The 12,363-nt window shown below is 43.3% G+C and overlaps 1 protein-coding gene across 1 annotated transcript in view; it reads left to right on the top strand.

Annotated features, from left to right (window-relative positions):
* The window catches only part of nup88 (nucleoporin 88), a 46,098-nt gene that overhangs the window by 20,546 nt on the left and 13,189 nt on the right, over positions 1–12,363 (top strand). The window contains exons 11-13 of the mRNA XM_072589300.1: positions 577–729; positions 3,916–4,041; positions 9,241–9,306. Of these exons, the coding sequence (XP_072445401.1) occupies positions 577–729; positions 3,916–4,041; positions 9,241–9,306 (345 nt within the window). The remainder of the gene's footprint in view (positions 1–576; positions 730–3,915; positions 4,042–9,240; positions 9,307–12,363) is intronic.

Raw genomic sequence — 12,363 nt, forward strand, 5'->3', positions numbered from 1 at the left:
AGTGTAAAAGTAGGGAAGTTTTGATGCAGGACATTAGTGAGAGTACTGTGTAAAGTTTTGATCTCTTTAAGGAAGATTATACTTGCATTGGAAGCAGCTCAGAAGTTTGGCTGGGTAAATTCCTTTTCAGGAAAGTTGGGCATATGCTTCTTGCCTAATGGATGAATACAGAGAAGACTTTTCCCCTTCTGGGAAAATCCAGAATTGAGGAATGCAGTTGCCTGTTTTAAGGTAGAAATGCAAAGGAATTTCTTCTTTCAAGAGGGTCCTTAATCTTTAGAATGCTGGAATATATTAATTGCTGAGAGGCAGGCTTCTAAACTTCAGGGGAGTTGAGGGTTATGGGGGAATAGAAAAATTTGAGTTGATGCCAAGATCGGATCCGCTGGGATCTAACCAGTGGGAGAGCAGGGGGGCTGAATGGCTTATTGTACTTACTTTTGATGCTGTCATGCAATAATTCTGAGTAATTGTACCTGATATGGTTTTGATACTTTCAACAGTTAATTTGAAACTGTCTGTCTGTGCTCTGACACAATTACGAACAAATTGTAATAAATTTGTGGATGTTTGCAGGACCACGACAAGGCCAGTATCGCCACCGTTATTGTGTTCCAACCCAGACAGCAGCTGTGTGGCATCTCCACTGCGAAACTTTGCAAGCGGTTCCTTTGAGCAACACATTAGAAATATTCTGCGTCGTACTACAACCAATCCCTTGCTACTGAGGTATTATTTTGACCCATAGACATATTTACATTCCTATTATTTCACTGCATTCAACCAGGTTTCCTTAACCTCTCCAAACCCACTAACATGAAATAATTCACGGAGTCATATCATGGCATAATACAATTAGAACCATATAGTACTAAGTTCTGTGTTTGACCTGTGCTGAATCTGCTGATCTTAGTTAAGGCAGTGCAGTTACCTTCCCAACACTGAATCCTGTAAGTCCTAAAGTACATGAATGCTAGTTGCAGTAGATTTGGGAATGGTTGGGTGGCACAGTGGCTCAGTGGTTAGCACTGCAGCCTCACCGCACCAGGATCCCAGGTTCAATTCCAGCCTCGGCCGACTTGTCTGTCTGTGTGGAGTTTGCACATTCTCCCTGTCTGCGTAGGTTTCCTCCAGGTGCTCCGGTTTCCTCCCACAGTCCAAAGATGTGCAGGTTAAGTGAATTGGCCATGCTAAATTGCCCATAATGTTAGGTACATTAGTCAGAGGGAAATAGGTCTGGGTGGGTTATTCTTCGGAGGGTCAGTGTGGACTGGTTGGGCCGAAGGGCCTATTTCCACATTGTAGGGCATCTAATCTAATCTTTGGAATAGTATGTTTTGTTGTACTATGTGTTTCTTCATTTTGGTGAACTGTATATGAGCTGTTCCCATTCATGAAATGGTGGCCGTGGGTCAGCACTTTCAGAAGTGAAAAATTAATAGAACATGGTGTTTTCTACCTGGAGAAACTGAAGTTGCAGTGATGATGCATTCTGTTCTCCCCATAGCTATTCAGATTTAAATACTGATCTTGACTGAAGTTTATACTTGGCCATGTCTCGAAATAAACATTGGAGTTTCTACAGTTAATGCTTTGGATGTGGGGTGTCTCTAATAGAGCAGCCATTTAATGCTTAACCCACCTTCCTTAAAAAAAAGTTCTTATGCAACTGACGAGTTTCTGGGTCACAGAAGGACAATTAAGCTGCGCTAGGACTAGAATCTTGTCATGCTGAGGAAGGGCGGCAGATTTTGTTTCCTTTTTGATATTCGTGACCCAGCTGTTTTTCTCTTAATGACATCCACTGATGCCAGCTTCTTATTTTCAGATTTCAAACTTAATTTAAATTCTTGCATTCTCTGAGTTAATGCTTCAGACTATTACACCTTCCATACCCATAAAATGAGCTAGCATGTGGATATTTAATAAGAGGCAGTAGCATAGTAGTAATGTCACCAGACTAGTAGTCATGAGGCTAATACTCTTGAAATACTGGTTCACATCCCACCATGGTGACTGGCAACTTATGTATTCCACATTTATTAATTAGATATATCTTTTTGACTCAACCTGTTCAGACATTATTATACACCTCAGGAACCGGTGGGGCTTGAACCTAGGTCTCCTAGCACAGAGGTACAAGCCACTGCACCACAACAACCCATTAAATCTGGAATATCAAGTTAGTCCCAGTAATGTTGCCATGGAGTTATCGTATAAAAACTCATCTGGTTTGCTCCTCTCTTTTAGGGAAGGGAATCTGCCATCCTTACTTAGATTTTACAATGTAGTTGATTCTTAACTTCCCTCTGAAATAACCCCCAGTCCATTCAGTTCATGATCAGTAAGGGATTGGCAACAAATGCTAGTTTTGCTAGCAATTCCCACATCCCATGAAGAATTGAGAAAAAGATTAAACATAAAATATTAAAACAGAGGAACCTCTTTTATCCGAGTATCAATTATCTGAATTTCGGATGAGCTGAAGAAGATCTCAAGGTCCCGATAGGAGCATTACATCAATGACTTGTGACCAACACTGATCGTGCCTTTTGTTTACAATGATTAAAAGTGAATTTGGCTCACTGAAATGTTGCTGAGAACAGTCCTGGACATCGATGGGAGCCCAGGTACTGTGACCAAATGACTAATCTCTCACCCTCCCCCTCTCTCCCCACAATTTGCTTGGTGTTCTACCATTGGGTGTACCCTAAACCCCCCTTTCCCCAGATAATCTATCCAACATTGTCCTGTACAGGGCACAGAGGGAACTTGTCAAAAGGTCGTGTGTGTGTGCATGGTATTTTGAGTCTCTCCCACCACCCCTTCAAAAAAGGTAGCAGCAGCCTTGCTGTTGGTGTCCAGTCTGATTGCTGTTACTCCATTCCATTTCTTCATTTTGTTCTGGAGTCCCATTGAAGGGGAAGAGATGAGAGGCATCTGTCCGCTTCACTCTGTCTCTTGGCTGGAGTCATGGAGAGTTGAAAGCACACAGTGGGAGTTAGTGGGGGGAGGAGAGGTGCTGCTGCCTCCTGTCTTGAATGGGGAGAGGACATAGCAAGTGCTCGCTGTCAATCCCATTGAAGTGAAGTAGCAGTGGGGAGAGGCTTCAGCAATGCTGCAAGTTCGTTACACACAAGTGTGTGTGTCTGCTCAGAAACAAACCCTGAGACAGAGAGGGTGCAATGCAGGCAGAGTGAGGAGAAAGGAAACTTCAGAAAACTGAGTCCCAGAGGAGAGGTATTGAATCAGTTATCTGAATGAAATACTGTCCACCCAACTCATTCAGATACTCGAGGTTCGGCTGTATTGCATAGAACATAGTTTCATGTTCTGTGTTCTCAGAACATTCAACAATTTGACAAGTGGATTGAATATATTATCCCTACATCCTGGTGAAAGATTGTAATCAGGCCTGGAGGTTGGCATTCCACTCAACCAGATGTTCAGTGTTTATTATGTGCTTGTGGTGGAAATAATTAAGTCATGTCAGCCTTCATCAGTAATCGTGTTTACTTATGTCTGATACTCACATGGTTTTTCAAATGGCAGGGTTATGTTCTTGAGACTGAGTATTACTGGTGAGGTCAGCATTTACTACCCATCCCTCATTGGCCACAAGAAGAAGGTGGTGAACTGTTACCTTGAATCACTGCTGTCCATGTGATATTGGTACCCCCCATAGTTAAGGAAGCTGTTCCAGGATTTTGACCCAGTGACACTGAAGGAACAGCAAAATTTCTAGGTCAAAATGGTGAGTGGTTTGGGGGAGAACTTGCAGGTGGTGTGCCCATGTGTCTGTTACATTTGTTCTTCTAGATGGTATGGATTACAAGTTTGGAAGTTGCTGTTGAAGGATCTTTGAATTGCAAGAAGCTGGAACTCTACAGTATGTATCTTCACTTTTCTTTTCAGGGCATCTGATGCAGTAGGAACACCTCCGCCACAGGAATGTCTGCAGCTCTTGAGTCGAGCCACCCAGGTCTTCAGAGAAGAGTACATCCTTAAACAGGCTCTTGCACGCGAAGAGATCACACGCAGGTAATAAAGTCACCTCTTGATTTATGTGAAATAAAAAAGTTGTATTTATATGGAATGTTTAAGCTAATGAAATGACCCAAGACACACCATGCAATTGCAGTCAAACTGCAGCCATACAAAGGTAATCACACAGGATTGTAGAACAGGTGAGGAAGGATTTAAGGTGATCTTAAAAGTGTGGTGGAGAGGTTAGAATGCAGACATTGGGAATAAGTGAAACCTTGGAGAGATTAGAAAATAGGATGTGTTTTGAAAATGAATGTTTCTCAATGGGAGCCTATGTGGATCAGTCAAGGTGAGGAAATGTGATGGTGAAAGTTATGACAGTCTGCACAGTTTGGAATGGACTTCAGATTCTGTCAGGTAGAAGATGAGGCTGGTCAGTCTAGAGTTTCAGCAGTGGGTGACATGGGCTGAATCAGGCAATGTTATGGCACAATTGTTGCATTAAATTTATTAACTGACAAAAAGTGAGAATAAGGGTAGGCGATGGCCTGGTGGTATTATCGTTAGATTTTAAATCCAGAAACTCCAATAAGTGTTCTAGGGACCTGGATTTGAATCCCACTCAGCAGATGGTGGAATCTGAAATTAAGAATCTCCTGATCACCATGAAACGATTGTCGGAAAAACCCATTTGGTTTATTGATGTCTTTCAGGGAGGAAATCTGCCATCTTCACCTGGTCTGGCTATGTGACTCCAGACCCACTGTGGTGTAGTTGACGCTCAAAAATGGCCTAACAGTCCATTCAGTTGGACCAAACACTACATAGTCTCAAAGAAATGAAACCAGATGGTTAGGCCAGTTTTGGAATACTGTGTGCAGTTCTAGTCTCCCTCCTATAGGGAGGATATTGTAAAACTTGAAAAGCTTCGGAAAATATTTACAAGCTTTAGGGAGAGGCTGTTTTCCCTGGAATGTCGGAGCCTGAGAGATAACCAGTAGAGGTTTATAAAATCATGAGGGGCATGGATAGATAAAGAGACTAAGTCTTTTCCGTGGGATGGGGGAGTCCAGAAGTAGAGGTCATAGGTTTAGTGTGAGCGGGGAAAGATTTAAAAGGCACCTCAGCAACATTTTCACGCAGAGAGTGGTGCATGTATGGAATGAGCTACCAGGGGAATTAGATTAGATTAGATTAGATTAGATTACTTACAGTGTGGAAACAGGCCCTTCGGCCCAACAAGTCCACACCGCCCCGCCGAAGCGTAACCCACCCATACCCCTACATCTACATCTACCCCTTACCTAACACTACGGGCAATTTAGCATGGCCAATTCACCTGGCCTGCACATCTTTGGAGTGTGGGAGGAAACCGGAGCACCCGGAGGAAACCCACGCAGACACGGGGAGAACGTGCAAACTCCACACAGTCAGTCGCCTGAGGCGGGAATTGAACCCGGGTCTCTGGCGCTGTGAGGCAGCAGTGCTAACCACTGTGCCACCGTGCCGCCCACAAATTAGTGGAGTCTGGTACAATTGCAACATTTAAAAGGCATCTGATGGGTATATGAATAGGAAGGGTATAGTAGGATATGCCAAGTGCTGGCAAATGAGATTAGATTAATTTAGGATGTCTGACCAACATGGACATGTTGGATGAAGAGTCTGTTTCCATGCTGTACATCTGTGACTCGTGTGATCTGGCATCGACCTCATCACCAGAAAAGACCAGGGCAGAAATAACCCTGTCGATCCTGCAAAGTCCTCTTCCTAACATCTGGGGACGATTGCCCAAATTGGAGAGCTGTCTTACAGACTAGCCAAGCAATAGTCAGACATTGTCTGTAAGGTCTGATTCTGAGAGTATGACAATGTCTCAGACACCACCAACACCATCCCTGGATATGTCTTGTCTCAGTGGCAGGACAGACCTAGCAGAGGTGGCAGCACAGTGGTACACCTTTCAGAGGGAGTTGTTCTGGGAGTCATCAACATTGACCCTGGGCCCCGTGATGTCTCATGGGTTCAGGTTAAATGTGGAGGAGAAAATCTCCTGCTGATTTACCACTTACTGCCTTCTCTCAGCTGGTGAATTTCCATAGTGCTTCCTCTAAGTATTGTTCAATGAGGATGGCAAAGGTACAAAAAGTACTCTAGGTGAGGATTTTCAAAATCCACCAAGATAGATCATCAGAATTACAGATCAAGCTGGTCAGGTCCCAAATAACATAGCTGCTAGACTGGGTCTGCAGCACGTGATGAGGGAACCATCAAGAGAGGAAACATACTTGACCTCATCCGTACCAGTGTGCCAGCTGCAGATGTCCATGACCATATCAATAAGAGTGACCACTGCACAGTATTTGTAGAGATGAAGTCCAGCCTTCACATTGAGAATAACGTCCATGTTGTGTGGCACTGCCATCGTGAAACTTTGGACAGACTTCAAACAGATCTAACAACTCAAGATTGGGCGTCATGAGTTGCCATGAGCCATCATCAGCAGGAGAACTGTACTCCAGCACATTTTAACCTCCATGGCCCAGTATATCCCCCACTCGACCATTACCATCAAGCCAGGGGATCCACCCTGACTCAATGGAGAGTGCAGGAGGGCATGGCAAGAGCAGCACCAGGCATATCTGAAGATATGCCTGGTGTCAATACACTGAAGACACCAAACAGGGCTATTGCATGCCAGCATAAGTAGCAAGTTATAGAGAGAGCTAAGCAATCCCACAAACAACAGATTCGATCTAGGTTCTGCAATCCTGCCACATCCAATCAGGAATGGTGGTCGACAAGTAAACAACTCACTGGAGGAGGCAGCTCCAGAAATATTCCCATAGTCCATGATGGAAGAGACCAGCACATCAGTGCAAAAAGCTTTCACAGCAATCTTCATCCAGAAGTGCAGAGTGGATAATCTCTGCCTCCTCCAGTGGTCTCCAGTATTACAGTTACCAGCCTTTAGCCAATTTGATTCACTCCACGATATCAAGAAACAGTTGGAGACACTGGATACTGCAACAGCTATGGGCACTGATTCCAGCAATAGTACTTGAGACTTGTGCTCCAGAACTTACTCTCCACTAGCTAAGCTGTCCCAGTACAGTTAAAACCCTGGTATCCTGCCTAACAATGAGGAAAATTGCCCAAGAATGTCCTGTACATAAAAAGCAGGACAAATCCAACCCAGTAAATTACCGACCCATTAGTCTACTCTTGATCATCAGTAAAGTGGATAGAAGGTGTCATCAACAGTGCTGTCAAGCAGCGCCTGCTCAGTGATGCCCAGTTTGGGCTCCGCCAAGGTCACTCCTCTCTGGACCTCATTAGCTTTGGTCCAAACGTGGACAAAAGAACTGAATTCCAGAGGTGAGGTGCGAGTGCGAGTGCGAGTGACAGCCTTTGACATTTAGACTGCATTCGACAGTGTGGCTTAAAGGAACCCTAGCAAAACTGGAATCGATGGGTATCCGGGGTGGGGGGGGGTGGAATCGATGGGTATCTGGGGGGGGGGGAGCTCTCCAGTGGTTGGAGTCATGTCTAATACATAGGAAGATGGTCATGGCTGTTGGAGTTTAGTCATCTCAGCTCCAGGACATCTCTGGGTAATGTCCTTGGCCTAACCATGTTCAACTGCTCCATCAATGACCTTTGCTCCATAAGGTCAGAAGTGGCAATGTTTGCTGATTTAATTGCACAGGGTTCGGCACCATTTGCAACCACCTCAGATACTGAAGTAATCAATGTTCAAATGCAACAAGATCTGGACAATATCCAGGCTTGGGCTGACAAGTGGCAAGTAACATTTGCGCCAGGCTATGACCATCACAAATAAGAGACCATCTAACCACTGCCCTTTGGCATTCAGTAGTGTTACCATCACTGAATCTCCCACTATCAATGTCCTTGGGGGTTATTATTGACCAGAACCTCAACTGGCTTCACCACATAAACACTGGCAACAAGAGCAGGTCAGAAGCTAGAAGCACTGCAGTGAATAACTCACCTCCTGACTCCTGAAAGCCTGTCCACCATCCACAAGGCACAAGTCAGAAGTGTGATGGATTACTCCCTACTTACCTGTATGAGTGCAGCCCCAACAACACTCAAGAAGCTTGATACCATTCTGGCCCAGCCAGCAACACATTAATCTGTGAATGCATATGAAAAGCTTTTTAAATGTTATGAGGAGTTTTGCTTTTCGAAGTCCCCTCTAAACTTCCAACCTCTTGCCCTCTATCTACTCCTTTTTGGTTATGGACCTCTCAGATACCTCTTGATTTTCAACTCTTCAGTTATGTCTCCTGTCAGCTAAAGCAATCCCAATCTTATTATTCTCTGCAGTTGAGGCAGCATATTTATAATTTCCCCTTCATACTCATTCTCTCATTGTGTAAATTCCACCTAATATTTAACTGTCTTCCTCTAAATTCTGTGTATTTGGTTTTTTTCCTTTGTGAAAACAAGCAAGAAGAAGCCACAAAGAACCGTATCAGTCATCTGTCTCTAAACACAAATTATCCTCATTTGTCCCTAATGAGCCCTTTTTTAAATTACTTTCATATACTCTTGTTTTATTGATTTTTTTTTAAATTGTCTTTTTTCATCTTTGCTCTTTTCTTTCCTCACATTTTAATTTCACACCTTCACGACTCATACTGTAGGTTTTCTATAATGTTTAGCCTTATTTATCTGAAATCCCCTTTTTTCATCTATCTATTCTTCAAGCTTCTTGATATCCAGCAGGGTCTGAATTTGTTTGCACATGTTTTTCTTTAAGTTCTTTCACATTCCTATTTTGAACCCTTGGAGCCCTTGTATCTCCTCATCCTCTTTATCTGGCAGTGATTTACCCTTTTAACTTCTACAAGCTCCCACTAGCCAAATCATATATCTGTTTAGATCAATAGGTTTATGTTTCAAAACCTCTCTTCCTGATCTTTGACCTTTACCCATGATGACTCTAAATATAATTCCCCACAATCCTATCCAATATAGTGCTCTTCATATGATACTATTTCTACCTCCCATGATTCAATCTTTTCACTAGGTTCAAAACACCACCCCTGTTCTTGTACGGTATGGTGTGCACTGTCTAACTATTTTCCTGAATACATTTTCTGCTCCCTTTGTGCCTTTCACACCAGTTCTACCTTTGTTAATGTTAGAGTAGTGCAATGTTATTGAGTTAACTATATCATCAAGGGTTGATTAGTAAAAACAGAATTCTGTTCCACATTCTAGGGTAAAGCTACTGGAAAGTCAAAAAAAGAAACAAATGCAGGATATTGTGCAGTGCATTGCGGACAAGTAAGTACATTGTGTTCTTAAATGGAGACACATGGATGCATTTTTAAGCCACTCAGTAATGTGAAACTCAATGAAGTTATTATTGTGATGGCTTTCCTGAGCTAATACCACAATATCCTGGGGGAAAATTTGCTAATGCTCTTCGGGGTGGGAGTGGGGAGGTTAGACTAATGCAGCAGGGGAATGGAAATCTGAATTGTAGTTCCAATGTACAGGAGGTTGAGGGTAGGGAGGTCAGGGATACGTTTACAAGGTCGTGAGAGGGCATCAGCAATCAGAATATTGGTTTAAAATGTATGTACTTCAATGCCAGGAGCAACCGGAATAAGGTGGGTGAACTTGCAGCATGGGTTGGTACCTGGGACTTCGATGTTGTGGCCATTTCAGAGACTTGGCTAGAGGAAGGACAGGAATGGTTGTTGCAGATTCCAGGATTTAGATGTTTCAGCAAGAACAGAAAAGATGGTAAAAGAGGTGGGGGTGTTAATCAAGTGGCAGCTGAGAGAACATTTGAGGACTCATCCACTAGGGTAGTTTGGGCTGAGGTTGGAGACAGGAAAGGAGAGGTCACCCTGTAGGGAGTTTTCTATAGGCCTCCGAATTGTGCCAGAGATGTAGAGGAAAGGATAGCAAAGAAGATTCTCGATAGGAGCGAGAGTAACAGAGTAGTTGTTGTGGAGGACTTAAACTTCCCCAATATTGACTGGGAATACTATAGTTCAAGTAGTTTAGATGGGTCAGTTTTTGTTCAGTGTGTGCAGGAGGGTTTTCTGACACAGTATGTAGACAGGCCAACAAGGGGCAATGCCATATTGGATTTGGTACTGGGGAATGAACCCAGCCAAGTTTTAGATTTGGAGGTAGGTGAACACTTTGGCCATAGTGACCACAATTTGGTTATGTTTACAGTGGCAATGGGCAGGGATAGGTATATACCACAGCGAAAGAGGTATAACTGGGGGAAAAGCAATTATGATGTGATTAGGCAGGATTTAGAATGCATAGGATGGGGAAGGAAACTGCAGGGGATGAATACTCTTGAAATGTGGAGCTTATTCAAGGAAAAGCTATTGCGGGTCCTTGATAAATATATACCGATCAGGCAAGGAGGTAGTTGTCGAGAGAGAGAGCCATGTTTACAAAAGAAGTTGAAGCTCTTCTCAAGAGGAAGGCTTATGTGAGGAAGAGGCATGGAGGCTCAGTTAGAGGGCTTGAGAGTTAGCCAGAAAAGATCTAAAGAGAGCTAAGAAGAGCCAGGAGGGGACATGAGAAGTTGTTGGCGGATAGGATTGAGGAAAACCATAAGGCCTTCTACAGATATATCAGGACTAAAAGAATAACTAGTTACTAGGGCTAATCAAAGATAGTGGAAAGTTGTGTGTGGAATCTGAGGACATAGGAGAAGCGCCTAAATGAATACTTTTCGTCGTATTCACATTGAAAAAGGAAAATTCACAAAGGAAAAGGAAAGTTAGTGAAAATGTGGAGATATAGGCTATAAGATTAGATGGGATTAAGGTTGACAAAGTGGAGGTTTTAGCAATTTTGGAAGATCTGAAAATAGACAAGACCCTGGGGCCTGATGGGATTTCTCCTCAGATTCTCTGGGAAGCCAGAGAAGAGATTGCAGAGCCTTTGGCTTTGATCTTTGTCATCATTGTTGACAAGAGTAGTGCCAGAGACTGGAGGATAGCAAATGTTCTTCCCTTGTTTAAGGAGGGGAGTCAGGACAACCCTGGTAATTATAGACCAGTGAGCCTTACTTCAGTTGTGGATTAGGTGTTGGAAAAGGTTATAAGTGATAGGATTTATAATCATCTGGAAAGGAATAATTTGATTAGGGAAAGTCAACATGGTTTCGTGAAGGGTAGGTCATGCCTCAGTAACCTTATTGAGTTCTTCGAGAAGGTGACAAAACAGCTGGATGAAGGTAAGGTGGCTGATGTGGTGCATGTGGTCTTCAGTAAGGCGTTTGATAAGGTTGTACACAGTAGGCTATTGCACAAAATAAGGAGTTTCAGGATTGAAGATGATTTTGTGGTTTTGATCAAAAATTGGCCAACTGAAAGAAGACAAAGGCTGGTGGTTGATGGGAAGTGTTCATCCTGGAGCTCCGTTACCAGTGGTGTGCAGCAACGGTCTGTTTTGGGGCCACTGCTATTTGTCATTTTTATAAATGACCTGAGATGAGCGAAGAAGGATGGGTTAGTAAATTTGCGGATGACACTAAGGTCGGCAGAGTTGTGGATAGTGCCAAAGGATGTTTTTGGTTATAAATTGACAGATAAGATGCTGAGGTGAGCTGTAAAGTAGCAAATGGAGTTTAATGCGGAAAAGTGAGAGGTAGTTCACTTCAGAAGAAATAATAGGAATGCAGAGTACTGTGCTAATGGTAAAATTCTTGGCAGTATAGATAAACAGAGATCAGTGTCCAGGTGTGTAAATCCCTGAATGTTACCACCCAGGTTGATAGGGTTGTTAAGAAGCCATATGTGGTGTGTTGGCATTTATTGGTAGGGGGATTGAGTTTTGGAGCCACGAGGTCATGCTTCAGCTGTACCAGACACTGGTAAGGCCGCACCTGGAGTATTGCAAGCAGTCCTGGTCACCACATTATAGGAAGGATGTGGAATCTTTGGAAAGCGTTCAGGGGACACTTACTAAGATGTTGCCTGGTATGGAAGGAAGATCTTACGTGGAAAGGTTGAGGGAACTGAGGCTGTTGGAGAGAAGAAGGTTGTGAGGTGACTTAATTGAGATGTATAAGATAATAGGGTTAGATAGGGTGGACAGTGAGAGCCTTTTTCCTCTGGTGAAGGCTAGCATGAGGGGGCATAGCTTTAAATTGAAGGATGATCGATTTAAGACAGAAATTAATCCTTTACTCAGTAGTAGGGGTGTGAAACAGTCTGCCTGCAACAGTAGTAGACTCTCTGATGCTGAGGGCATTCCAATGAACATTGGACATGCAGATGGATAATAACGGAACGGTGTAGGTTAGATGGGCTTCAGATTGTTGTGCCAATCTATTAAACCATCGAGAGCCGAAGGCCCTGT

This window comes from Chiloscyllium punctatum, chromosome 19 (genome assembly GCF_047496795.1).
Source record: "Chiloscyllium punctatum isolate Juve2018m chromosome 19, sChiPun1.3, whole genome shotgun sequence".
NCBI lineage: Eukaryota > Metazoa > Chordata > Chondrichthyes > Orectolobiformes > Hemiscylliidae > Chiloscyllium > Chiloscyllium punctatum.